At 59.1% G+C, this 26,115-nt stretch overlaps 1 protein-coding gene and 1 long non-coding RNA gene across 2 annotated transcripts; one reads left to right on the top strand and one right to left on the bottom strand.

The window, feature by feature from the left end:
• Positions 1 to 1,642: 1,642 nt before the first annotated feature.
• On the bottom strand, positions 1,643 to 14,457 carry ZNF316 (zinc finger protein 316). The gene is made up of 6 exons (XM_069571522.1): positions 14,368 to 14,457; positions 10,103 to 10,409; positions 9,775 to 9,893; positions 8,969 to 9,095; positions 8,395 to 8,508; positions 1,643 to 5,812 (listed from the first exon to the last, which is right to left on the bottom strand). The coding sequence occupies exons 2-6, from the start codon at positions 10,380 to 10,382 to the stop codon at positions 3,486 to 3,488; spliced, it is 2,967 nt and encodes a 988-aa protein (XP_069427623.1). The 5' UTR covers positions 10,383 to 10,409; positions 14,368 to 14,457; the 3' UTR covers positions 1,643 to 3,485.
• Positions 14,458 to 14,531: 74 nt separating this feature from the next.
• Positions 14,532 to 17,385, top strand: LOC138429754 (uncharacterized). The gene is made up of 3 exons (XR_011252878.1): positions 14,532 to 15,007; positions 15,339 to 15,418; positions 16,969 to 17,385. It is a non-coding gene; the product is annotated as an uncharacterized lncRNA (long non-coding RNA).
• Positions 17,386 to 26,115: the final 8,730 nt, after the last annotated feature.

Genomic DNA, 26,115 nt, shown 5'->3' with positions numbered 1-26,115 from the left:
TTCCAACCTACGAACCCAAGTCTCTATATTGCAGGCAGATTATTTACCATCTGAGCCACCAGGGAAGCTGTCCTCCATGGCCATTTAGCTGCATCTCAAAAGTTAAGTATGGATGCCATTTGACCCAGCATCAGCACTTCCAGGGTTTTATCTCATATCAACTGGTACCTTAAAAATCTACATAACTGCACAGATGCACGTACAGGAACCTATGTTGCAGCACTGTTTGCAACAGTGAGAAGTTGGAAACAAACAGCCATTGATGGAGGAGCTCCACAGGTGACGATGGTACATCCACTAAATGAACATGCTGTGATGGGACAGTTCAGAGTGAGGAAGCTCTGTCAGGTAAGAAAGCGTGTATCGTGGCTAGATGAAAAAAACAAGTGATATAGAACATGTAAAGCATGTCCTGAGTTTTAAAACATTTCCATGTGAACAAACGTGCTCCCATGCCTGCAGCACCCGCGGTGTCTGATGGCTGGATGCGGTGGGGCTACAGGAAGAGCGCGTACTTAACTCATTTCTGTACTGTTGGAAATTTTACAACTAGCATGCGTTTTGAAATCAGGGGGAAAAATTAAATAATGAACAAGGATCATAAAGCTTTATTTAATAAATATAATCCAAAACTTCAAAATATTTTTATTCCATATGTAGCCAATTAGGAAAAGAAAAAAAAGTTATAAGGAAATGTTTGAAGGGATTACGTGGAAAGGTGTCAGGAGAAAAGGAGGAGGATGGGAAGATTCAAGCAATAAAGGTTAAGTGGAGACCAGAGGGGGCTCAGGACCTCACAGTTCTCAAAGTGCCACCTTTACGGCCCATGTCTCACGGGGCCCTGGGGGCTTCCGATCCTCCTTGGCCATGATGCGAGATGCTAGACTGACATTTGTGGAATGAATCAGGACTCCAGAAATTTGGAAATCCTCTCAAAACCAGGAGGTAGTCTACCTTTTCTTATATAACCATCAGGATTGCCTTATTTCCCCCCTAAAATCAAGTATCTGGCTGGACAACTGTACGCTCTATCAGGGAATAACTTTTCTGAAGAGCCGTTAAGCTCCTCAGGGCCATCCAGTTTACACTAGGTCTTAGTGTCCATCTGCTACTGAAATACTGGGTTCTGTTCTGATGCTTCCAAACCGCATTTCAAAAGAGAATTGACTTCATAGTTCGTATTTTTCAATTCCCTGGGGAAAGGATGGGAGGGTCAGGTCTGGGCGCGGGGACACCGTGTGGTGAGAAATAAACGAGTCAGTTCAAAGGAAGGCGTCTGAGGTGCAGGGAGGTGAGCTCTGGCCTGCACAGAGCAGGTGAGCCTGGATAAACCTGTGTGGTGCTGGGGCCTCAGGAGAGAGGTCTGGACAGCCAGGAACGGGGCCTGGCTAAAATAACCCTAGAGGCTATATCCCAACACAGGTGTGCATGTTACAAGGAGTAGGTGGCAGTGTGGAGGCCCGCTGGGGACACGGGCGGCACGGGTCGAAGCTCTCTTGGGCTGACTCCGCACAGGCCAATTCTAGGTTCTGAAAAGAGACACTCCTAACATCATCTGCAGAAATAAGACGGGCCTGAAGCCCTGCAGGGCCTCCCTGAGGGGCCAGAGAAGGGGCAACAACACGGAGTCCAGGCACAAGGCTCGTTTGTCCACTCTTTATTAAAGCTAGGTCCTTCCTCCTGCCAACAGCTGCGGGGCAGGGCTGCAGGTCTGTGCTCAAAGGCTGGGCCATGCAGGATGGGCATGGACCGGACCCTGGCCAAGCAGGGCTGGCCCACCTTGCCCTGGGCCCTTCCTGAGGCGCCTTCCCACAGCGGGAGAGAGGCCAGGGACAGAGGGCACCAGCCAACACCGCTGGTGCCTCCCTGGGAACCCCTGTCCTCCTCACCCCCCACCCCACCCACTCCACCCCCATCGGCCAGGCTAATCCTCACCACCACCATCCGGCAGTCCAGGCCCTCCTCCCACCCACCGACTACGGTGACTACGCTGCCTCCTACCGCCCAGCCTCCAGCGGTCTGGCTGCCGGCTCTCGGCCCCGCGGCCGCATCTACACTAACACAGAAGGAACTAGGTCAAGAAGGGAATAAGGTTGCTTCAAATTTTCGGTTTTCTGGCCCCACTCATAGTGGCCAAAAAAACACCAAGGTGGGGTGGGGCAGGTGTCTTGCAGGTGACCTGGTGGCTCCAAACGGCCGGCCTGGAAGGTGGGTGCTGGCCGCAGGCCTTGCATAGTTGGATTCTTGGTCAGTCACTGAGCCACGGGCTCAGGTCGGAACCCCCCAAGGTGGACGGCTTACCGCCCACTCTGTGAAATGGGAATCTAAACAGAAACACTGCTGGCTTCTAGCTTAGAAGGAAAACAGAGGCAGAGTGAAAGGAGCCTGGGGTGAGGGGGCTGGGCAGTCACAGCCCTAATCATGGGATGTTAAGAAACGACCTTGCTACCGACCTATGTCACTTTACGCTGGGTTATTGGATCTAAGTGAGCCACGGGCTCAGAAGAGCAGGGCCCTGTATGTCCCGCCCCCGTGCTGGCAGAGGAGCCGGGGAGCCGAAGGCAGCGCTGTGGGGGAATCTCTGAGTGCGAGCCTCCAGCTGCCCGGGGTAAGGGCACCAAAGGATTCCAAGGGGGAGTTAAGACTAAACCCCACGCCACCAGGCTGGATCTCGGTGCTCCAGTGGGGTGAGCAGAGTGAGGACCCTGGAGAGTAAGGCTTCAAGGTCCCTGGGGACCCTGTGGACACCTGCTACCCGATCCTACCCCACCTTGCATGGGGCCACGGTTTGGTTTCTGGCTTTTTTCTCCTCCTTCCAGATTCTTCGGGCCATACAAGCACTGGAAATAAATATCCGCGGCCACAGAACAAAAGCTTTCCCAGGCGCATCTCTGCTTCCCCCACCCCGGATTAGGGAGGAACGCCGTCCTCTGAAAACCCACGAGGTCTCCCCTCGCCACGCACAGTCCTTAACGTTTCCTGGACATACTCTGAAGGGCCAGGAGATCCCTGAAGTCTCCCGCTGAGGAATGGGAAGAAGTCGTCAGCCAAACCCCTCGACCACCCCACCCTCCCCTGACGCAAGGCCTTCCCCTCCCTCGCCGTTACGTTAAACCCCCGTTACTCACTCACATGCCACCTCTCCCCTGGACCACCCAAATCGAACCCGGGTAAAATAAATAACATCGCCAGCCGTCCCCACCGCGTGGCCTCACCGCATCGATCCAGGGATGTCGCAGTCTCCCATCGAGGTGGCCGCCCCTGCCCCATCGGCTCCGCGCGCGGCTCGCCTCGCCCCCCGCGCCCCCCGCACGGCCATGCGAGCTCGGCGGCCGGTTCTCTAGGGCCGAGCAGGAGGGAAGCCTGAGGCCGGTGCACCGGGGCTGAGGGTAAGGCACCGCACCAGGCTGGGGCCCTCAGCATCCCCCGAGGCCAGAGGAGCAAAGGGCCGGCGGCCTAGCGGCCTGCGCCTCCGTCACAGGCCCTCACAGGATGGTCTCCTCGTAGACGCCCGAAGGCCCCGCGAAGGCGGCCGTCGGCTCGGAGCCAAAGCTCGTTCCGCCCGCGAACTCCAGCAGGGTACTGCCGTGCTCCTCGGGCCCGGTCCCTGCGCCCGCGCTCGGCAGCCCCTTGGCGGGCGCCTCGGCCTTGGGCACGGGCGCCGCGGGCGCCTGGACCGGCGCGCCCGCCGCGCCGCGGTGCGTCTTCATGTGGGTGAGCAGGTGCGAGCTCTGCGAGAAGCGGCGGCCGCAGTTGGCGCAGGCGTAGGGCCGCTCGCCCGTATGCGTGCGCTGGTGCGTCACGAGCACAGAGCGCTGCGAGAAGCGCTTGCCGCACTCGGGGCACGGGAAGGGCCGCTCGCCCGTGTGGCCGCGCCGGTGCTTGGCCAGGTTGGAGCGCTGCGCGAAGCCGCGGCCGCAGTCGGTGCAGCGGAAGGGCTTCTCGCCCGTGTGCGTGCGCCGGTGCCGCTTGAAGTCCGAGCTGTGGCCGAAGCCCTTGCCGCAGTCGGGGCAGCGGTGCGGCTTCTCCTCGGCGTGCGCCCACTGGTGCCGCGTCAGCGCCGCGCTCTGCCCGAAGCGGCGGCCGCACTCGCCGCACGCGTAGGGCCGCTCGCCCGTGTGCGCGCGCCCGTGCGCCGTCAGGTGCGCGCGCCGGCTGAAGCCCGCGCCGCACACGCCGCAGACGAAGGGCTTCTCCCCCGTGTGGCCGCGCACGTGTGCCGCCAGGTGCGAGCCACGGGCGAAGCGCGCGCCGCACTCCGGGCACGGGAAGGGCCGCTCGCCGGTGTGCGTGCGGCGGTGGCGCGCCAGGTGCGAACCGTACACGAAGCTCTTGCCGCAGTCGGCGCAGCGGTGCGGCCGCTCGCCCGCGTGGTAGCGCTGGTGCTTGGCCAGAGCCGCGCGGCGCCCGAACGTCTTGCCGCAGTCGGAGCAGATCCACGGGCTCTCCTCCTCGGCTAGCGCGGCGGGTGCCGGCTCCGCCAGCAGCCCCCCGACAGCAGGCCCGAACGGGCGCAGGCCGCTGGCGCCTCCAGGCCCGGCCCCGCCGCCAAAAGGGTCGCAGGCCAGCCCGGTGCCCTCCACCAGGGAGAGCCGGCCCCCCAGGGGTCCGGGCAGGGGGCGCCCGTCGGCCGGCAGCCGCTCCCCGAAGTCCGGGAGGCCCAGGATCGGAAAGCCATCCGGGTGGAGCCAAGATTTGGGGTGCATGGGAAAGTGGAAGCCGAGCGGGTGCGAAGAAGGGCCTTCGCCCTCCCCCAGGCCGTTGCCCAGCCCCAGAAACCGCCTGTCCGGTTCAGGGTCGTCCTTGCTTCGCGGGGTGGGTGCCTCCACCGCTGCCTCTCTCACCTCGGCTTCTCCCTCAGTCTCTCCGTCCGCCTCATCGATCTCGGGCCCCTCCAGCCCCTCTGGCCCTGCCTCGGCCTCCTCGGGCCCCGCTGCGGGCCCCGTCTCACTGCAGGGCTCCCGCCGAGGGCCCTCGCTGCCCGGCTCCGCACAGCCGCCACCCCGTCGATGGCGCTGGAAGTCGGCGCGGAGGCGGAAGGCCTGGCCGCAGTCGGGGCAGCAGTGGGGCCGGTCGGCCGTGTGCACCGCCTGGTGCCGCGCAAGCGCCGAGCTCTGGCTGAAGCTGCGGCCGCAGTGTGGGCAGGGGTAGGGCCGCTCCCCTGTGTGCGTGCGCTGGTGCGTGACCAGGTAGGATCGGCGCCCAAAGCCCGCGCCGCAGAAGGCGCAGCGGTAAGGCCGTTCGCCCGTGTGGATGCGACGGTGCGTGACCAGGTGCGACTTGTACACGAAGCGCTTGCCGCAGTCTGGGCACGGGAAGGGCTTCTCGCCGGTGTGTGTGCGCTGGTGGATGGCCAGGTGCGAGCGGTACACGAAGCCCTTGCCGCACTCGTCACAGCCGAAGGGCTTGACTGCCGCGTGGTAGCGCTGGTGCTTTGCCAGCCGGGACCGGTGTGGGAACACCTTGCCGCACACGTCGCAGGTCGTCTCCGGGCGCCCGGCTGGCGCGGCCACCGCGGCTGGGAACGCCCAGGGCGCCAGGAGGCTCGCACCCGGCTCCCGGTCCGGCAGAAAGGGCTTCGACTCAGACCCCGGGGCCAGGACCCCGAGCCCGCCGGGGTCCAGACCCCAGCCCTCCGGAGTCTGCGCAGAATCCGAGTCATCAGGGCCCCAGGTCCCAGGCACATCGCCCACTCCGTAGGCCGCCGACCACAGCCCCGGGGGCTCGTTCTCCTCCTCTGCCACCTCTGCCAGGAAGTCTTCATCGTCGTCCTCCTCATGGTCCTCTATGTCATCGGTCCAGAACCAGGCCCCTGAAGGTGACGAGAAGACCACAGGAGAGGTGAGACGACACCGTGCCAGCAGCCCCTTACCGGCTCCTGCAAGGAGCTGTTTCTGCGGGACACCAGGCTCCCGGAGCACCGGGCGGAATTCAGGGTGCCTCCGTCCCTACCCCAGGTAAGAGGAACTCTGCAGACAGGAGATTTCTCCATCCCTCCTAGGTGTTCCTTCCCTTCTGGAACTTGCCTCACATGGCCTCAACTAATTAATCCCTTTTCCACACCTCCAGCTCCCTCCAGGGCTTGCCACCTCACTGAAGAACAGGGACACCTACAAAGTGGGTGACGTTGCCTGGGGGCTCCTGTGAGACCACAGGCCAGAAAAATAGATTGAGATGCCTGCTCTGTTTTTCCCAAAGCCCACTCTCTCCTGGAGAACCCCACCTCCTGGCCTGCTTGGCCCAAGGCAGCCAAGACCCCAGCCCCAGCACGGCCAGGTCACGGAGGACTTGACGTTTTGAGCACCTAAGCTTTGCTCAGCATCTCTCCAGCTCTGGGTCCCTCTCCCCCAGCCTCAGGCACCCACCCCCAGGGCAGAACCAAGAAAGGCTGCCCTGAGCAAGGACCTAAAGGGCCTGGAGGCCTCAGCTCTCTGCACTCACCCTAACTATGCTCTGGTTATTCTGCAGGCAGAGACGAGCCTCCCTGAAGCCTGTTTGTTTTTCTTCTGAGCCGTTGTGCACTTGAGAAATGGTCCCAAACTGACTAAGACCGGGTGAGCTACAAACATCTTCCCGTCATAGAAGGCCGAGGACCCACTTCAGGACCCTGCAATCCCGTCCCTCCTCCACCAGCAGTTTCCTGATCTCACCCTTCAGTGAACAGTGCAGACAGAGAATTGGTTTATAAATGGGGTGATATGCCTGCAGTCATGATACACCCAGGAGAGAACTGGTATTTACAGAGCAGGCGCTATGTCACACAAGGAACCTGGCCTGCAGCACCCCCGGTGCTCAGAGCACCTGTGTGCCACCTTCCTCGGGTGCCCTCTGCCTGCATCTGTCCGCCACGGCCACGCACCATGCAGTCCACCTCAGAATTCCAGCACCTGGAAGGATCACTCCAGGTTGTGGTGGGGACAGGGCTCCCCCCATTCCCAGATGCAAGCCTGTTTGGGATCTGAGTGAGGACCCATCAGGTCTACTGGTGAGGCTGGAGCCGGGGTGGAGGAGGTGTTCTGACAAAGGGCTTGGGGCTTTCTCCACTGCCTCTTCCAGAATCCACGTGGGGAGTGGACAAGTGCACCCTGGGGAAGGGAGCCTGGCACCTCGTCTCCCTGACATTTCCACTCCTGAGGACTCTGACACCAGGTGAAGACTGCCTCAGCCGGGGCCATGTTCCAAGCCTGACAACCTGCCCATACTTCTCCCCGAGACATGTGGAGAAGGCGGACACACCCAACCACGTGTTCAGAGACCAGCCAATGAAGACCTGCAGTATCTCTGTCCCCAGGTGGCATTTCAGAGCTGGACCCCTGAAACAGGGCACACCTCCTGCTAAGACCCTCTGAGAAACATCACCTACACCCCAGTCTCAGCCTGGAGGCAGCAGCAGCATTTCTCGCCAGCCAGAGGCCCGCCCCCCAATTCTGAAGGCCAGGAGACATTCCCACAGGGACCCAGAGAACGTGGGGATCCAGGGCAGGAAGGCCAGCCCACAGCACAGTGGAACGTAAGGCCCGCGGCCTGAGCCCACCGTGGGCGAGTGACTGAATCACTGCTTCAAAAGCTGATTTCCTCCGCTGTCAAGTGAGACCAATCGTCCCTCCCCTGCTCTTTCACAGCGCTGCTATGAGAATAAACAGTAGGCGAGGAGATACTCTGAAGAGCACACGTGTAGGCAGAGTGCCGTTTGTGTCTTCCTGTATTTTATTTAAAACCTCTACACGCTGCTCCAGGTACATGAGTGGCATGAGACGTCCGGAGCCCGCACAAGGCAAGCACCAGCCAAGACTAACGCCAAACACACGCACTGTGCCCGGGCCTCCACTGAACCTCCCGACCTCCCGGAACAGCTCACAGGCCCCGAGGGGCACCTCCATAGCACCAACAGTCCGACAGCCTCAGGGCAGGAAACTATGGGTTTCCTTCAAACTCTTTTACAGGACTACAAAATGAGGCCCAGAAAGTTGGAGCAACAGAGCCGGGTCCGGGGTCTCAGGAGAAATCCACCACCCTGAACACTGGCCTCTGGGACGCTGGCCCCCGGTCCCAGGCCTCCCAGCAAGAGATGGCCGAATGGGTGGGGAAGCCATGAGAGCTGACCCTCAGGCACACAAAACCTACCAGAGGGCAGGGCAAGGAGACAGCATTATTTTTAAAGACTTGTAACAGGAGCCTCGAGATTTGCTACAGACTTCCCAGCCCTTAGGCCTCTGCAGACTGGAACCAAGAGGAGCCAACCCTCAAAGGCAGGGATAAGCCCCTAGCGCTGTGCAGTCCCCACGGAGCCCCCCAACAGCACAGACCAGCAGCACCAGGCCCCTCTCTGGGGCTGCAGCAAAGGTGCAGGCTGAAGGCTGCCAGAAAACCTGCGAGACTCTGTGTAACGCTCACCTGTGTAGACGCCAGTGACGATGTCTCCCTCCTCGGGACGGGGGCTGTCTGGGACCCACGGCTCCTCTCCCTGCTCCAGCCGGAAGATCAGATCCGGCTTGGGGACTGGGTATCCTGGCCCAAAGAGAACAGGCGGCAGCTGCAGGGCTGTACTCGCACCCCGACCCGCACAGCCCTGCCTCCACCACTCCTGTCCCATCCCTTCCAGAACCTGCCTCCCCACCTCCCCGCTGGAACTCCCACACCCCCAGCTCTCCTGCCAAGCCCCCTCCACAGCGGGCCCCACCCCTCTCTTCTGCCTCCGGACTCCTCGCCGCTCAAGGCCTCTAAGGGGAGCACAGAGACCAACACAGGACCAGCCGCTCCCCAGGACGGTGCTGCCGGGCCACAGTGAGCCCCCCATGACACACCCTGGCCAGAAGCCAGGCTGGTCCCCAGGGCTTCCCTGGGAGGTGAGGTGGCACCAGCACCCCCTTCTCCAGGATCCTCGGGCTCCACAAACCACCCTCAGACAGCTAAGCCCCAGGCAGCCGTCAGGCTAGCATGCCTCCTGCAGACGGAGGGCTCTGCTCACCCAAGGACACCAGGATCCCATAGTTTTCCCGCATGACTTCCTTGTAGAGCTCCCGCTGGTCTGCGTCCAGCCTTTCCCACTCCTCCAGGGAGAAGTACACAGCCACGTCTTCAAAGGTCACCAGCCCCTGGGAAACAAAGCACCCTGGCCACTGTCCTTCCCTGACCTGGGTGAGAGGCAGGGGCACACCCCCACGAAGACAGGACAGGAGATCACTTCAGTGGGAAGTGGGCTCGCCCTGCAATGTGGGGCTCACGGGGACACAGCCCAGCACCCCATCACTGGCAAGCCTACAAACGCCCAATGGAACTAGGGGCTCCCAGGCCTCGCCCAGGCCAGTCTCATTCAGCAATCAGGACCTCAGGCTCAGAGAGGGAGATCGCTCAGCTCAGGTGGGGCGGCATGGGGTCTCACACCGAAGTCCCAGGACCACGACGCCCAGGACCCCTCGGCTGTGCTGCAGGGCCACCTCACCCCTCCCGCGTCACTGTCTGCCTAGAGCCAGGGGTCACATCAGCAGTGTGAGAGCTCACGCCGGGGTGGACAGCTGGCACCAGCAGAGTGTGGGCACTGGCGCCCAATCAGGACAGTGGCCTGGGAAGGGTCAGGCCCAGGACAGCAGAACCATAACCCCTGGGCTTCGGACTAGAGATGGCCAACTGCTTCCCGCGGCCCTGACCGGGCTCACAGCTGGGGCTGCCCTGCCAGCAGGGGGTTTCCGCAACAGGAGGTTCGGATCCCGCCCCCTCCCCCTGCCCCGGAACCCCTGCCTGGTTAACTGAGCTCCAAACCAGGGGGCAGCTCACCTGAGACCCAGACGTCAGGGAGTCGACCTCGTCCTCGTCCTCCTCCTCTTCGTCCCCCTCCCCATCCCGCTCCAGGTCCTCATCCCCCGGCGTGGCTGGAGCCCAGGAGGCCTGCAGGGCTGAGCGGAGAGACTCTTGAGGGCCGGGCTTTAGCCTCGGACGGACACGTGTCCATCCAGCCAGGATGGGCAGCTCCTGGCCACGCCCCCTTTTCAAGTGCGGGGCGCTGATCCCGCAGCCCCAGCTCCGCACTGTCCAAGAGCTCTTCCCGGCTGCCCCCTAGAGCCCCCCGAAACTTCCTCCCCAGGGGTCAGCTCCTTTCTCTTACCCTTTTCCTGAAGGCCCGGCGACTCGGTGTCCCTGCCACCGCGGGGGCACTCCTGGGCCCCCGACGCTGGACTCTGCTCTTCTGCCAGCGCCGCCTCCACCGTGCCATCCACCTCCACATCCGCGTCCACCACCACCTCCACTAGCCGCTCCTCCAGCACCTCCACCTCCTCCCCCTTTCCTTCCTCCTCGTCTTCCTCTTGGTCAGGACCACACTCCGATCCGTCCAGCCTCTCCAGCTGCGCAGCGGGCGAGTCTGGAGTCGTGCGAGGGGCTGCCATCGCCTCTGCCAGGAGCCTCAACTCGGCCTGAAACACAGACGGTAACGGTGACGCGCTGCCACCACGCGTCTGCTCCGGGGCCCTTCAGCCCTCCTGGGGAGGCCGGGTTGCTCTGCCCTCAGGGGCAGGGCACTGGGCACCAGGACAGGAGCTCTTTCCATGATCTCAGGGGGCACAACCTAGATTCTGTCCCCAGAAATGCTGCCAAAGAGCCCCTCACTGTGACCCCCGTTACTTGGCCGCGGCTCTTTCCTGGGAGCAGGACAGGCTTGCTGTGAACCACTGTGCTTTCTTGGAGTAAACTGGGGATTAATCCTGCGTTTTTTATCCACAAGGATGTGGAAGCATAAAGTCCAGGCAACGTGCCAGAGGGTGGTCCAGCCTGTGTTTAGCTGAAAAGGTTGCGCACAATCACTTCTCGGCCTTTTGGCTAAGATTAAGTGAAAGGGGTGCACACAGCCTGTGAGGAACAGCCCACCCGATATATGAGTGGAGGAGATGCTCAAACACTCTGAGCTCTGGACACTCAAACCTGGCAGCAGGGAGTATGGGAGCCAAAGTCTGAGCATGCAGGCCACGGCCCTGGGCGGGGAAGGTGAGACCACCCTGCCGGGAACACCTGCTCTGCCGAGCCAGCAGGTCAGGCCCCTTCGGGAGCAGGCATATGGCACAGCCCTCGCCCCTCGTGACGTCCAGGGCACCTAGAAAAAGCTCAGCAGGTCATGGAGATCTGGTTCATTGCTGGATCAGCAAAGGTGAAATAAAACGCCTGGTAACCCTGTTCACGTTTAGGGATCCGAGAACCCTAAGCATCGAGTCATCAAAGCTCCGGTGACTCACAGCACCTGAAGCTCCCGTGGATGTCACTGACGGCTCAGCCAGGCACTCGGTGGGGGGTGGGGGGGACACAGCCACAATGCCTGGGGCACAGAGCCTAGGGCTGTGGACCCAAGGCGGACGGGATACCAGGAGCCCTGGGACCACTCCTCCCTTCCACCTGCGCATCCTTCACCAACCCCAGTGGAGCACTGGGGACAAGACAGAGGCAGGGGCTTTGAGTGCAAAGCGCAGAGGCTAAGGGCCATCAGCCAGCGTGGCTCATCAGTCTCTCAGACCTGAATGGGGTCACTTCCAAAGTGAGCCAAGCCTACTACAAACACAGCGACCCCAGGATCCTGGGCAGAGAGTGGGAACCCCGGAGGATGAGAGGATACCAGGGCCCACCCCAGCTCAGCCAGCTCTATCAGCACATGGTGTCCGCCACAGAACCCCTAAACCGGGACAGGGCCCGCACAGAAAGGTGCCCCCAAGTCATAAGAACAGTCCAGACCACTCTGGGCACCTCCTAGGAGAAGTGCTCACTGATTAGCTCTTACCACAACTCATCATGTCTCTGTTAATAAGGCAGCGTGAGCTCATTTTTCTCAAGTGCTCTGAGCTGCCACTTTAAAATCCACACTGTAATTGGGAGGGAACTCTGAGCATTCGCACAGCTCCTCCCAGAGATCGGGACCCAAGTCCAGGGGCACACCGGCACCCAGAAGCCACCTCTGTTCTGACTCTCACGCTGACCCCATTCTCGGTCCTGTATCCCTGGACCAAACGTGCCGGTCGTGGGCGCTACACCCAGGAAGGCCACCTCCGCCCCAGTCGCTCACAGAGCCCGTGTCCTCAGGCTCTGCGGCTCTCTGGCCACGTGAAGGGGCCTGAGCTGTAGAAACACGTGCGTGCGTCACCTCGGCCGCCTGCAGAAGGACGGAGCCCTACTCAGCACTTGGCGTGTCAGAAACGCTCGGCAGAGGTTTCCCAATCGCCACCCACCTCAGGCCCAGAGGGAGGCTCTTCTCATCCAGGCCTCAGGCTGCAAATTCAGGCTGAGCCCAGATGCCATGCCAAGCCCAGCAGAGCCCCTCCTGCCTAGCTCTCTCCCACAGCAGGCGCCCCCAGGCTGGGCCTGCACCTGAGGACTCGTGGCTTTGCAATAAAGTGACCCCGTGCTCGTTCCACCTCAAGACCTTTGCACATGTCGCTCCCGCTCCCTGGCACTCTCCTTCCCTCTTCACTGGGCCTTTGGAGGCAGCCCCCCTGGGCTCCTGTGACATGCACAGTTCCCAGGACTCTGCACTCTCAGCACCTACATTTTAATACACTTATTGAATTGTCTGCTATTGCTTGTCTCCCCAAGCACACAGTCAACTCCAGGCAGGCAGAAGCTCCCTCTGCTCCTCTCTCAAATCTCTTCTGTGCCAGACACAGAGTGAGCACTCAGATATTTACCAAAGGAGTGATTCTGAAGTCTGCGGTCAATGCAATCAACATAAGCTTTTTAAGACTCAGTATTCTGGCCCCACTATCACGTTCCGGAACAGACTAACTGCTGTTGAGGGTTCTTCACCCTGGAACCCACTGGTGGTGCATCTAAGGAGGTCAGGCCCCAAGGGCTCTTCTCCTAAGAGGTGCACCTGCTGGTGACCAGGGAAGGAAAGACCCGGCTGCCATGGAGATGGGCAGTCACCCTGCCGACAGCCCAGCCAGACATCCCTCCATCCTGACCCAGCATCTGGGACAGAATGGTTGTGAAAAAGTAACTAAGTAACTTGGATGCCAGGTTCCTTCTGCCTCCCCAGGCCAGGTATGTGCTGCACACTCTCCTCTCTTCTCTTTCCAGCCTGGCAGACCACCAGACACTCACCTCCTGGCATCCCGCTCAGGTAAGCCAGGTAAGCAACCTGATCAACATAACCCCGCAGGTCATCCCAGGCCATTATTGCCTGGGAGGTGGGTGCACCCTAGGGCACCATGCTGCAGAATTTAGAGCAGGGTTGGGGGGGGGTGGTGACAAGATGCCTGCCCCACAGACAGCAAGTGGCAAACTTGGGAAACTTTCAGCAACTCTCCACTGAAATCCCATATCCAGGGAACCTACAGGGAGCAGCAGGAGGAATGGGTGGGCGCAGGGGCAGCTGGGCCCCTTCCTACCCTCTGGTGGCCTCACTGGCCACACCCGTTATTCAAGGCCTTCCAGGCTTCCATCTTCTTCCTTGACTACCAGGATCCTCATTGATTGTCCACGATTTGGGCCCGTCTACTCTCCTGGTGTGCCCCTGGTGTAGGTGTATCGCGGGGCCATGCCTGCTGCCCAAAGGCAGCCCCTCACCTGGCAGCCAGCGCCCCAGACCTGCCAACACTTGTTGAACCAAACCCAGCACTAACGTCTCCCCACCCAGGCACAGCAGGGCCTGACCCTGCATACCTCCCCTCTCCTCTGCCCACTGGGTCCTCCTCCAAAGGCCAGCCCCTCTCCCATCTCTGCGACCACACGAGGCAGCCCAGACCCCATCAGACCCCAGGAAGGACCCTATCCGATCCCAGGCGTGAGCTCCGAAACCTGCCTCCTGGTGGTACAAGACTGCCCACCGGAGCCTCCATTTGCAGAGGGAAGACCCAGACAAGGCCCCCAAGGTCACTAAGCAGGCTTGCCAGGGGCGCCAGCCCAGCCATCTCTACCCCTTCAGGGGGCTGATCAGGCCCCCTCCTCCCGCGGAAGTAGGGGCCAGGCCGTGACAGCCCCTCCTGGATGGGTGTGTCCCGGGGGCGGCCGCGGCCCAACCCTCGCCCCTCCGGCCTAGACCGGGGAGGGCACCTCCCAGGAGTCGCGCGCGTGTGTCCTCCGCTGCCCGCCTACTCCGCGCTGCCAACCCGGACCGACCCCGGGGGTCGGAGCCCGCCCGCATCGCGCAGGCCGGGGCGGGGGTCCACCGGCTGCACTGAGCGTGGGCGCGGCCGCCCAAGGCCAGGCCAGCGCGCCGCTTCGGGCCCCCCAACCCCAGGTCCAGGCCGGGTCCACCCCGCCGCGCGCCGCGATCTCACCGCGGCCTCGCGCGCCGGCGTCGAGGGGCCGCGCGACCGCGACCCCACGCCAGCGCCCGACCCGCCCGCACCTGCCGCCCGCGCGCGCCGCCCGCCGGCCCAGCCGCGCACTCACCGCGCCGCCCGCTCACCGCGCGCGCCAGCCGCCGAGCCGCCGCCGGACACCGGGGCCGGGCCGGGGCCTGCGCGCCCCGCGCTACACAAAGTGACGGCCCCGGAGCTGCGCGGCGGCGGCGGCGCGTGGGCACCGGAAGTGCCGCCGCCGGGCTCCGCCTCGCCAGTGCCCACGGGGGGGCACTTCCGGTCACGCGGGGTCCAGTGCGGCCTCAAAGGGTCGTGCGTGGGGGGAGAGGACGCGCCCCTCGCGCGAGGGCGCCCTCGGCCCTGGGTCCGCGCGCTCGTGTGCACCAGGACCCCCGCCTTGGGGACCGCGGCGACCCTCCCCCGCGCTTTCCCAGGACCCAACCCCACCTCCGGGGACCCCCCCGCCCCGCCCTGGCCCTGGAGACGCCCGCGGGGTCCCGGGCCTGACCGCCGCTCCCCAGAACCCGCGCAGCCTCCTCATTGAACCGCGATTCCAGGATCTCCGCTGAGCGCCAGAGCCTGCTGGCTCCATCCCAGGCCCCGCGATGGTGGAGGGAGGCGGTGACCCCTATGAGTGGCCTCGGGGAGGCGTCGTGCAGGCCCGCGTGCCCTCAGATCCGGACGGGGCAGGGCCGATCCCTGCCGGGCAGGGGCCAGCAGGACAAGAGCAGGTGGGCCGGACGCCCATGGCTCGCGCGGGGCCAACGCTGGATGGAAGGTGGGGGTGGGGGGTGTTCCCAGAATGGAGGAGGACGCGGACCGAGGGGGCCAGCCATTGGGCAGGGGTCGCTGGATGAATGCAATAAGCCCTCAGATCTGGAAACTTTCCAAGTGACCAGGAAGAGGGCCCGCTTCTAGGAAGGGACGTGTGTTCCCCCAGCAGAGGGAGGCGGGAGTGGGAGACGGCCGCCCAGGAGGTGTGAGAAGGTGAAGTGGGAGACTCAGGGGATGCCCACAGCCCTCCCCAAAACTTACCTGTATCTGCCCCCCACCCCGCCCCAGGGCCGCAGCTGCCGTCTTATGGTGACATCTTGCACCCACGGAGGTTGGGCCCTGGGCCTTGCCCAGCTATCATCACACTGGTACCATTTTTCTTCTATTTTCACTAATGCCCCATACCCCCACCCCTTAAGACAGGACATCAACATCACAGTCTGACTGGGCTCTCAGAGGGTTCATACCTGCTTGAAGTGACAGCTTCTCCCCTCCAGACCCTTGGTGGTCTGGCTGTGGGTCTGCTCAGACCACGGAGGACTCAGACCTGCCTGCATAGGGATTTCCATCACAAGGGGGCGGAAAATGTAACTGTGTGTGGTGATGAGGGTTAACTAAATTATTGTGGCAGTCATTTCACAGTACACATCAAATCATTACATTGAACACCTAAAACGAATACAATGTTATATGTCAGTTATATCTCAATAAAGCAGATATGTATATATAGATAGTTTCCCTGGCAGTCCAGTGATTAGGACTTTGCCTTCCAGTGGAGAAGGTGAGAGTTTTGATCCCTGGTCAGGAAAGTAAGATCCCATACACCTCGATCCCAAAAAGCCAGAACATAAAACGGAAGCAATACTGTAACACATTCAGTAAAGACTTTAAACGTGGTCCACATCAAAAGAAAAAGTCTCTAAAAACTGAAGGTCTCATTAAAAGATGGCAGAAAAAATCAGAAGTTCTGCCAGTGTCACGCCTGTGGTTTGCAGGGTCCTACTCCGGGCCCTGAGAAGTGACCAGGCCCTGTGGGTGAGACTGGGCTTTCAGGTGCTCCATGCCCACCATCCCCCCACCTTTCTGCAGGCGCACTTGTCCATGGCACTCCCCGTCCGGTCCTGTGGGCCTCTGTGCTTTGGACTCCGGGACCCTCTCCCCACCCCCTCTTCACCCCAGCTGGTCCCATTGAGAAGCTCTGAAGAGGAGATAACTCAGGAGAGCGGCAGAGCCAGGAAAAGGGGAGTGATAGGAATGGAGGCACGGGAGACCAGCACCTGGACCTGAAGGGGCGGGCGGGGAAGGAGGCTGTGGGGCCTGCAGGGAGCTGGAGGCGGGAGGCGGCGTCACTGGGTGGGAGCTGGGGTTGTGGAGGAGGGGTGCGACTGCCCCCCACCCCGCCCCGGCATGTCCTCCCCTTCCCAGCCTACCAGTGCTGCCCACTGGTCAAGCCCACTCCTAATGAGGGGCAGGGGATATAGTCAGAGTCAGGCCCCAGAACCAGATAGGAAACAAATGGGGGAGGAGGTAGTGGTGATTTAGTTTCTAAGTCATGTCTGACACTTGTGACCCCATGGACTATAGGCCGCCAGGGTCCTCTGTCCATGGGGTTTTCCAGGCAAGCATTCTGGAGTGGGTTGCCATTTCCTCCACCAGGGGATCTTCCCAACCCAGGGATCCAACCTGGGTCTACTGCATTGCAGGCAGATTTTTAACTGACCGGGATTCTTAACGGACTGGGAAGCCCAAATTGGGGAGGGGGCAAGTGAAACAGAGAACTGGCTTCAGACCCTGTCTTCGAACACTTCACCTCGTCGGGCAGGGACCCCTTGGCACCGCGGCGTCTGCTCACGTGCTCTTGGCCTGTTCCCACCTGACCCCTCCCCTAAGAGCCGATTTCTTCCCCTGATCTCTGCAGATGTTCCCAGCTGTGGAGTCCACCAACTCTGCCCACTGGGCGGCGCCCCCACCCCACCCCGCCCAGTCCCTACCCGAGCCTCCTCCCTCAGCTGACCACCAGCCGCTTGAGGCCAAGCAGAGGCTGCTGCCCTAGGCCCTGCGGTTTCCTCCCCTCCCGGAGGGTCTCCTCCCCACACACCCACCCCTGGAGCCTCTCCTTCCTCCTGCCCTGTGACAGGCAGAGTCCCCAAAGCTCGCCCTGCGCAGGACAGAGTGAGGGTCCACACGGAGGTCCTGGAGCCCACTGTATTCAACGTGTCACAGGTCGCAATGTGGCTTCCAGTCCTCCTCTGCCTCACGCCTGTGAAGACTGCAGGAGCCGCATGTGCTCAGGGCGTCCACCCACTCTTCTGTAAGAATAAAACCTGAGCCACTGGCCAGGCTCCTTAGTGTCTGTGTTTGTTTTGGAATCAAATACAATTCCCCACTCTTGTGATCACACCAGGCTCCGTTCTTACGCTCCACTGGACCTGGATTGGATGTATGGGCCTCGCCAACAGCTTCAGACTGGCTGAGCCTCTGCAGGTGACCCCATCCCTGCCCCACAGGCCTGGCGTCACCTTTGTGCCTACTCAGGACTGTCCCAAATGGACCACACTTGGGCCTCGCATGATCTGAAGTCACTTGGCCTTGACTCTGCCAAGGACCTAAGTCCCGAGCTGCCAGGGGTCACAGCTGGCTGCCCGAGGTGCCTGTGGGCACAGACCCTGGAGCAGGACCCCTGCCAGGCAGGCCTGTCTTCACAGGGTGCTGGGGAGCCAGAGACCCAGCTTCCAGCCTTGACGCTCCTCCTCCCCTCCCCGTTTTCTGCATCATGCAGTGATATTCCTTGAAATGTCACACGGCCCTGTGCTTGGGCTCCATGGACTCACCAGTCCTGGCCACTGGCCTTTCTGGCCACCTCTTCCTGTGGGTTCTCAACAGCGTCCTTCACGCCCTCTGAGGCCAGCCGCCCGACCCCTGCTTTTCCCTCTTTCTCAACGGGAGTTTTTGATCTGGGTGTATGTCCACTCATTTACACTCGGCCCGTATGCATCGTGCATGGATGAACGTGGGACTCTGTGCTCACTCCAGTTGGTGGGGAGTGGGGGAGATGGGGGCCCCGTGGCTCACCAAGCCCTAAGGATCTTGTCGAAGCATGTGAGAACCTTCTGGGGGCAGAAGGGCTGCAGGACGAGGTGTGAAAACTGATGGGGGAGGGAGGCTCACAGGGCTGAGACCAGCAACGGAAAAATCCAGGCCTGCGGGAGTCACTGTGTTCCCAGGAGAACCTGGTGACCAAACTGCCAAGTCTAGACTCAGCTAAGGCGCCAGCCCCAGCCACAGGCAGGCTCGGCTTTGGGACCATCTGAATTTGCACTGAAAGCGTTCGTTGCTCAGTTGTGTCCAACTCTTTTTGATCCCATGGACTGTAGCCCGCCAGGCTCCTCTGTCCTTGGAATTCTCCAGGCAAGAATACTGGAGTGGGTAGCCATTTTCTTCTCCTGGGGATCTTCCCGACTCGGGGATCAAAGCCATGTCTCCTGCATTGTAGACAAATTCTTTACTATCTGGGACTTCCCGGATAGCTCAGTTGGTAAAGAATCCGCCTGCAATGCAGGAGACCCCGGTTCGATTCCTGGGTCGTGAAGATCTGCTGGAGAAGGGATAGGCTACCCACTCCAGTATTCTTCGTCTTCCCTAGGTGGCTCAGCTGGTAAAGAATCTGCCTGCAATGTGGGAGACCTGGGTTCAATCCCTGAGTTGGGAAGATCTCCTGGAAAAGGGAAAAGCGATCCACTCCAGTATTCTGGCCTGGAGAATTCCATGGACTGTATGGGCTCACAAAGAGTCAGACACGACTGAGCGACTTTCACTTTCTTTACCATCTGAGCCACTGGGGAAGCTCTGGATTGACACTGGGGGCTCTCGGAACTCAGCGTTACACTCCTCCCTGGCAGCGACAGAGAGCCCCGGGGTCACAATTATACATGGAAACGAGGAGTCGGTATTCCACGCTGTGGATGACTGGAGATGGACAAGGAGTTTGATGCCGTTTGGGGCCATGAGAAAATCTAGATGTACCCAGTGCTGCCAGTCGCCTGGCTCAGAGAGAGGCGGCTGATGGGCCAGAAGCACAGGGACCATCCGAGGAAGGGGGCCCAGTCGCACTCGAGACCTCTGCCAACACGAGGCCATCTGGGGAGAAAAGGAGGATGAGTGGGCCTGCACTGGGGCTGGTCCGCCCTCCAGTCTGCTGCTTGTGAGCCGGAAAGAGGGAGGAGAGAGAGGCGGACGGGGCCTGCCAGGGCCTGTGCGGCCTGAGAGAGCAGGAAGCAGCAAGAATGAGAAAAAGAGAGACCCAAACTGGACGTGGCCCCTTCGCCCAGCCAGCACTAACCTTGAGCTGGAGGTCTTTCTCTTGGGGGTGCTGAAAGGGGGCTGATGGAGAGACTTCCTCAGTGATCCAGCGGCTAAGACTCCACGCTCCCCGTGCAAAGGCCCCGGGTTCCATCCCTGATCAGGGAACTAGATCCCACAACCTGCAACAAGGGTCAGATATTCCCAGTGCCACATCTAAGACCCACTGCAGCCAAATAAACATTCTCAAAAGGCTGGGAGGCAGGTGGAGGTGGGCTGGGCAGCGGGGAAGCAGCAAGGGCAAGGGCTGGCCTCCTGCGCCTGCAGGTCTGGGGAGGGGGAACACAGCAAGGAGGGGCGCAGGGCCTCCCGGCCCAGAAGACGGCAAGTCCTGGAGTCCTAACTGTGAGAGCCAGGTGAGGAGGTCCCCATGCCTTCAGGGGACAGGTGGCATTTCAGCCCCGCCTGAAAGATGGCTGGAGACTGGGATGCAGTGAGGACAGGGGAGACCAGGCCTGAGCAAGACCTATTGGCTGGGGGGGACAGGCGGGGGGACTTGAGGCAGGTCTTGGGAGGGGGCAGGGCCCCATGGCAGCTGGCAGCCCACAGAAGCATCGGGCAGAGGTGGGTCATACTTGTTAAGATGGATGGTGGGGGTGGGAATGGCAGGGGGCCAGGTGGGTGACTGGGTGCTGTCCAAAGGCTGTTGAGGTGACCCAGGTGGAAAGTGGCAGGGCTTCAAGATAACAAAATATCTTAATCCATTTGGGCTACTATAACAAAGTCACCATAGATGGAGGGGCTGAAACGTTTATTTCTCACAGTTCTGGAGGCTGCGAAGTCCAAGATCAAGGTGTTGGCAGATTCAGCATCCAGTGAGAACCTTCGTCCTGGTTCAGAGCCAGGGCTCCATCGCTGAGTCCTCACATTGGGAGAAGGGTGAGTGATCTCTCTGGAGATCCCTTTATAAAGGCACTAATAGCCTTCATGAAGACTCCACCCTCGTGACCTAATCACACCCCACAGTCCCCCTCCTCCAAAATGATGGCATATATTACATTGGGGGTTAGGCTTCAACGTGTGAATTTGAGTAGGGGGTAAGGGGCAGACCCAAACATTCAGTCTCCGGCACGAGATGAGAGTTAAGCTATGGAAATGGGGATGGCAGATAGGGGGGGATCCTGATCACCTGGGGAACATCTCTTGGTTCTGCAATTGTGACACTGCTGTGATGGACTCTGCCCCCCGTTCTTGCAGAGGGAGCCCCTCCCTGCCCCAGCCCCCTGTCAGATGCCGGCACCTGCCTGGGCGTCAAGTCCATTCTAGCCCCTCACCCAGAAGCGCAGGTCGAGCATGGCTATGCTGGGCCTGGGGACAGGGCAGAGGGCAGAAAGGAAGAGCAAACAGCTCCCCCCCACACACCCACAGCCTGGGTACCAACAGAAATGACAAAAATGTCCGCCAATCAGGGGCAGAGGTTCAAGTCCAGGCAGAGAGGAACAGGCAAGGGTGGAGTGTGGATTGCAGACAGAGGAGGCACAAGCCAAGTGTACAAAAGACTCCCTCCTCCACCAAACTTTGAGTCTGAGCCTCATCCACCTTGGGGCTCCCATGTCTGTCTCTTCATTGCCCAGTTTTAGCAGAAACCCTGTCAAGTCAGTTTCACCAGAATCCTTGCCTTGGATATCAGATCACCATCATATCTGATCAGAGTCCTCACCCTCACCATTCCCTAGGTGATGTCTGAACACCCTGGCCTGCCTTCAGCAAGAATCCTGTAGGATCTGTTTAACCAGAACTCCCCCCACCACGCCCCTAATATTCCTTTCCTCTTGGTAATTTTCCATCCAGCAGCTTCCTCCTACCTTGCACCTTGGCTGCGAATCTCTCCTTGCCCTTGTGCCGTTCAGGATTGCGTCCGCTTCTATTCTGAGCCTTCTTTTCTCCTGTTGCCTTAGATCTTGAGTACAGTTTTGTTTTTACTGCTTTGATCACTGTCCGGCTCTGGTTCTCTCTGACGGTGGCACTACTGTCCTCTCCCTTGGGCAGGGCGTGTGGAGGCTGGACGGAGACATTGGTCAGCACTCCTCAGTGTCAGACTCTTTGCCAGCCCACAGCATGAGAACCCAGGAGGAATCCAGGGGGGCTTCCTGCAGAAGGTGTCAGCTAAGCAAGGCCTAGGAGCCTAGTGAGACTGAGCTCTGCCCAGCTGGGGAATCAGCCCCTGAAGGCAGTGTGCACCTGGGGATGAGTCTGTGCAGAGGTGGGGCTTACTCAAAGCCCATATGCTCAGACAGCCATCCTGGATCTCATGAATTCCTAACGCACCCAAATGTCTTGTAACTCCCACATGCCCGTGTCCCTGCTGGTGAACCACAGAAAGGCTGACATCCAGAATGAACTTCCTGACAGGCACTGGATGGCTGACAGCCTCCTCAACACCAGCATGCCCCGGGGAGGGCAAGGCAAGAACTAGGCAGATGATGCCCCTACTCCCGCCGTGAACTCTATTTCATGCATGCATTTTCATATACATCCCCTAAGCTGTTTACAGACATACAAGAGTGGAAATTTTATTAAAGCAAAAGTATAAGATTTGTTTATTGGAAACCATTTGATTTCTTCATCTAATTTTGATGAGCTTAAAAGTTACTCCTTGGGAATTCCCTGGTGGTCCAGTGGTTAGGGGGCTTCCCTGGTGGTTCAGTGGTAAAGAAATCTGCCTGCATTGCAGGAGACCTGGGTTCGATCCTTGGGTCGGGAAGATCCCCTGGAGAAAGGAATGGCAACCCACTCCAGTATTCTTGCCTGGAGAATCCCATAGACAGAGGAGCCTGGTTGGGCTATAGTCCATGGGGTCACAAAGAGTTTAACATGACTGAGCAACTAAGCACACACACACACCAGTGGTTAGGACCCTAGGCTTCCAAGGCGGAGGGCATGGGTTCAATCCCTGGTTGGGAAACTAAGATCTCTGCATACCACATGGTGCGGCCAAACATAGAAACTAAATAAAGTTACTTCTTTTTCAGGCGAATTTGAATGGTGCTGCCAGCACCGAAGGGAGAAGTCAGGGGTGGAGTGCTCCACGTGGACTTACTGAGCCTTAGATCTTTGGAACGTCCAAGTCTAGGAGACTAATGAGTCCTCAGGCTCAGAGCTTTGGGGAGATACCTGCGTGGTGGCTGATGTCACCGCCTTGGATAGAGTCACCTGGAACCCTACAAGACTCGACCTGCAAGGGAGAATCCTAAGGGCATCACTATGCCCTTCTACCATCTGGGGGCCTCACAAAGTCCTCATTTCTACAATGTCTAAACTTTTAAACCTTGGGATAGTAGAAAGCCTTATCTCATAGAAAATACAACCAGAGGAAAGAGTATGTGTTGGTTTCTTGCTTTAGATGCAACAAATATATTCCAAGCGCCTACTGTATGTTAGGTTCGTTTGCATGTATTATTTTACCTGCTTGACATACAACAACCAGGAACAATGGATACTCCTGCTTCCTTGTTACAGGTAAGGGAAGTTGTCACGTAGTAACTGGCAGCCAGAATTCCAATTCCCAAGTCCTCACTAGAGGACCATCGCTAGTTTCTAAAAGATGTCAAGCTGACTCAAAAGAAGCAAAGACAGTACCAAGGGTTGAACTCTTTTCTGTTTTATAGATTTGACTTTACCTTATTCCCTGGAGAGTCTTCATTTTACCAGAGACTTCTGGGCTTAGCCAGCCAGTCCCTGATATGGCATAAGTACCGCCCAGGGTCAGTCCAGAGAAAGAAAAATGACAGCCTTCTCTACTGCCATTAATGTGACTAACACATCCCAAAGAGACAGGAAGGACTTCATACTTGGTTCCTCTGTCTCACACCAGTGCCCAAAGTAGGTAAAACCTTGAGCCCTTTCCCAGCCCCCTCATAGAAACAACCCTCTCCCTACCTTTGGCAAACCCTTGCAGACGTGACCATCATATGAAAAGTTGAGACTAATTATACTCTCAGTAATTTGGGGGCGGTGGTTGATTTTTTCCCACTGTATTTTTTTTTCACTTGATGAGCCAGCCTTGTAAGGTCTGAACTCCGTTACAAAATTCCCCAAGTCAAACTCCTTAATGTTCTTGTCTTTAATTTCCCCTTGATATCTCTCAACACACATGAATTAGTCACGTCTAACTGGCTGCCAGCACAGAACAGACAAAGTGTGATATAAAACCAGAAAAGCAGAGCTCCCCCGTGACTTAGGGTTAGGGTTAGGGTTAGGGCTCAGGACAGAACCTGGGAAAGGCTGACTCAGGACAAAGAACCACTCGATTTGGTGGCTGAAAATGCTGGGAAGAGGTGAAGTGGAGCCCTCGCCAGGGCCAAGGCTCTGAAGGAGCCTGCCTCCCCGCTACAAAGCTGTGGACCTGGAATGGGCTATCTCCACGGGGAAGAGGGACACATTTAAAAATTTGTTCCAAGGTGCCATACACGTGGTATTGGTCCTGCATACACCTGCACCACCTCTGGAAGTCTGTCACCGAGTCAGAAGGAGGAGGTAAGGCCCATGAGGCAAATTTCCTGGACCTCCTTCTCAGGCCCGAGAGGACACAGAAGCATGTCTTTCTACCTCATTTACTTCTGGCTGTGCTGGGTCTTTGTTGCTGCACAGGCTTTCCTCTAGTTGTGCTGAGTGGGGGCTTCTCCAGCCGCCGTGCTTGGGCTTCTCACTGCGGTGGCTCCTCTTGTTGGGGAGCAAGGGCTCTAGGCTCCTCTAGCCTCAACAGTTACGGCTCCCAGGCTCTGGAGCACAGGTTCAATAACTGTGGCGCGTGCAGCATGTCGGATCTGCCCTACCCAGGGATCGAACCCATATCCCCTCCATTGGCAGGCGGATTCTTTACCACTGAGCCACCAGAGAAGCCCCAGAAGCATGTCTTAATCTCCAGCCTAAAATGCCACCCACTCTCAGCCCCGCATCTTCTAGACCCACTCCCGAGTGTACATCCCTGGTTCCTGCCTGGAGGTATTGGCCAGGACTTGCAGCTCCTTTGGCAAATAACCCCTCCCCACTCTTGGCAGAGCCAGCACTACCCCAGCCAAGCCATGCTGGGCCTAGGACCTCATTATAAGGAGGGCAAGTAGTGTCTTGAAAAACACCTGCCTCAACCATCTCTGGACAAGGTAAGGGGTGCAGCTGATGCTTTTAAACTACATTTTTCTTTCTTTCTTTGCTGCATCAGGTCTTTGTCGCAGCGCCGTGCAGCATCTTTCGTGGCAGCTTCCAGACTCTCTAGTTGTGGCACATGGGCTTCAGGAGTTGCAGCGCGCAGGCTTAGTTGCTCCATGGCATAGGGGATCTTAAATTACCCGACCAGGGATCAGACCTGGGTCTCCTGCATTGCCAGGTGGATTCTTAACCACTGGACCACCAGGCAAATCCCCACAGCTGGTGTTTTTAGCCAGGGACATCAGGCCACTTTCACAGGCCCACAGAGTTGGGGGGAATGTGTGCTCAAGGACATCCCCAAGCCTATCCAGGTTTCATTCCTCTTGCCTCAGGCCCTGTCCCCGGTCTTTGGTAGCCGGTCCTCAGCAGGAGGAACTGAGTTTGTTTACGGCACGGAGGCCTCCTGACCGACCCTCTGGGCCTTCAGCTGGTAACTGTGATCCCGAGCCTCTCTTTCACCCGCATCATGGCTTCAGTGGTGCTCAGCAAAACCAACCCATCCCACAGTCCCTAGAATAACCATTCTCTCTCATCTCCCAAGTCCTCAAGATGCCACATGAGCCGGGCAGCCCCTCTCACCTGGTATCCTGTCCTGTCCATCATGAATAGCAGCCAGGAGTCACAACAGGGAGAGCCTGTTGCTGTGACGGGAGAGTGGGCCAAGCCCACGGTCCCCACCTTAGACTCCACTTCCTAAGACCACTATCAATACCATCAGTCTTAAGGTGGGCTCCTGACAAGCAGACCCTGAAACAAGGATTATAGGCATGAGTGATTTATTAAGGCCCTGCTCCCAGTGAGTATCTGAGTAAAGGAAATTAGACCACAAAGGAGAAGAAGCAGAGAAAGGGTGAGCCTCAAGGCAAACCCTGCAGAGATGCTCACATGGGATCCCACAGACAAGCTTGGCCATGATCCATGCCTCCGGGGGTGCTGGCTGGAAGGGGAGGAGCTTGGCTTGCAGCGCCCTCCCACACCTGTCTCTCATTGGCCCGGAGCCACCTTGGGGGAGGCAATCTCCAGGTACATCCAGCTCTCCGCACAGGTGGGTCAAGAGGCTTCAGCAGCCCCAGGGTCATCTAGCAAAGAAAAGCTGAGGGCAGGACAGTTGAAAGCAAAAGCTGGATGACAAGGGGAGACAAAGATGGTAAAGAGGCATCTGAGAGCATTTGACTGTTGAGTCTTAGAGCCAGGGGCTCTCGGGGATGGGAGGGCTCTCAGTCCTCACGACACCCCTCCAGGTGACCCAGCACACTCGCCACCGTCACAGCAGTCCACACTGCCGTTGGACTGGACGCTTCAAAAGTTGTCTGGAGAAGACGCCCCAAACCGGCTTCCTCCAGCATCCACTTTCTGGTCCCCGTCCCTCCCAGGAGAGTTTTACTGAATAAGCCCATCCCTGGCCAAGAATGTCCGGCTGGAAGGAAGGGTCTGGGGTGCAGAGCTGGGAATTGTTCTAAATATGAAGTTGTCTGCTTCTAAAGCAGTGGGCAAAATGTGACAGAGAAATGAAGCCCCATAAAATCCAGAGGTGAAAACACAAAGACAGGACAAGGTA

This window comes from Ovis canadensis, chromosome 24 (genome assembly GCF_042477335.2).
Source record: "Ovis canadensis isolate MfBH-ARS-UI-01 breed Bighorn chromosome 24, ARS-UI_OviCan_v2, whole genome shotgun sequence".
In the NCBI taxonomy this organism is placed as follows: Eukaryota; Metazoa; Chordata; class Mammalia; order Artiodactyla; family Bovidae; genus Ovis; species Ovis canadensis.
This window is presented reverse-complemented; position numbering and strand designations above follow the sequence as displayed.

Excerpts from the sequence above, each read along its gene's own strand:
- ZNF316 (XM_069571522.1), bottom strand. The coding sequence starts at position 10,382 with ATGGCAGCCCCTCGCACGACTCCAGACTCGCCCGCTGCGCAGCTGGAG. Across the intron at positions 9,894-10,102 it reads GCCGGGCCTTCAGGAAAAGG|CCCTGCAGGCCTCCTGGGCT; the intron begins GTAAGAGAAAGG and ends CTCTCCGCTCAG. Across the intron at positions 9,096-9,774 it reads CCCTGACGTCTGGGTCTCAG|GGGCTGGTGACCTTTGAAGA; the intron begins GTGAGCTGCCCC and ends TTTGTTTCCCAG.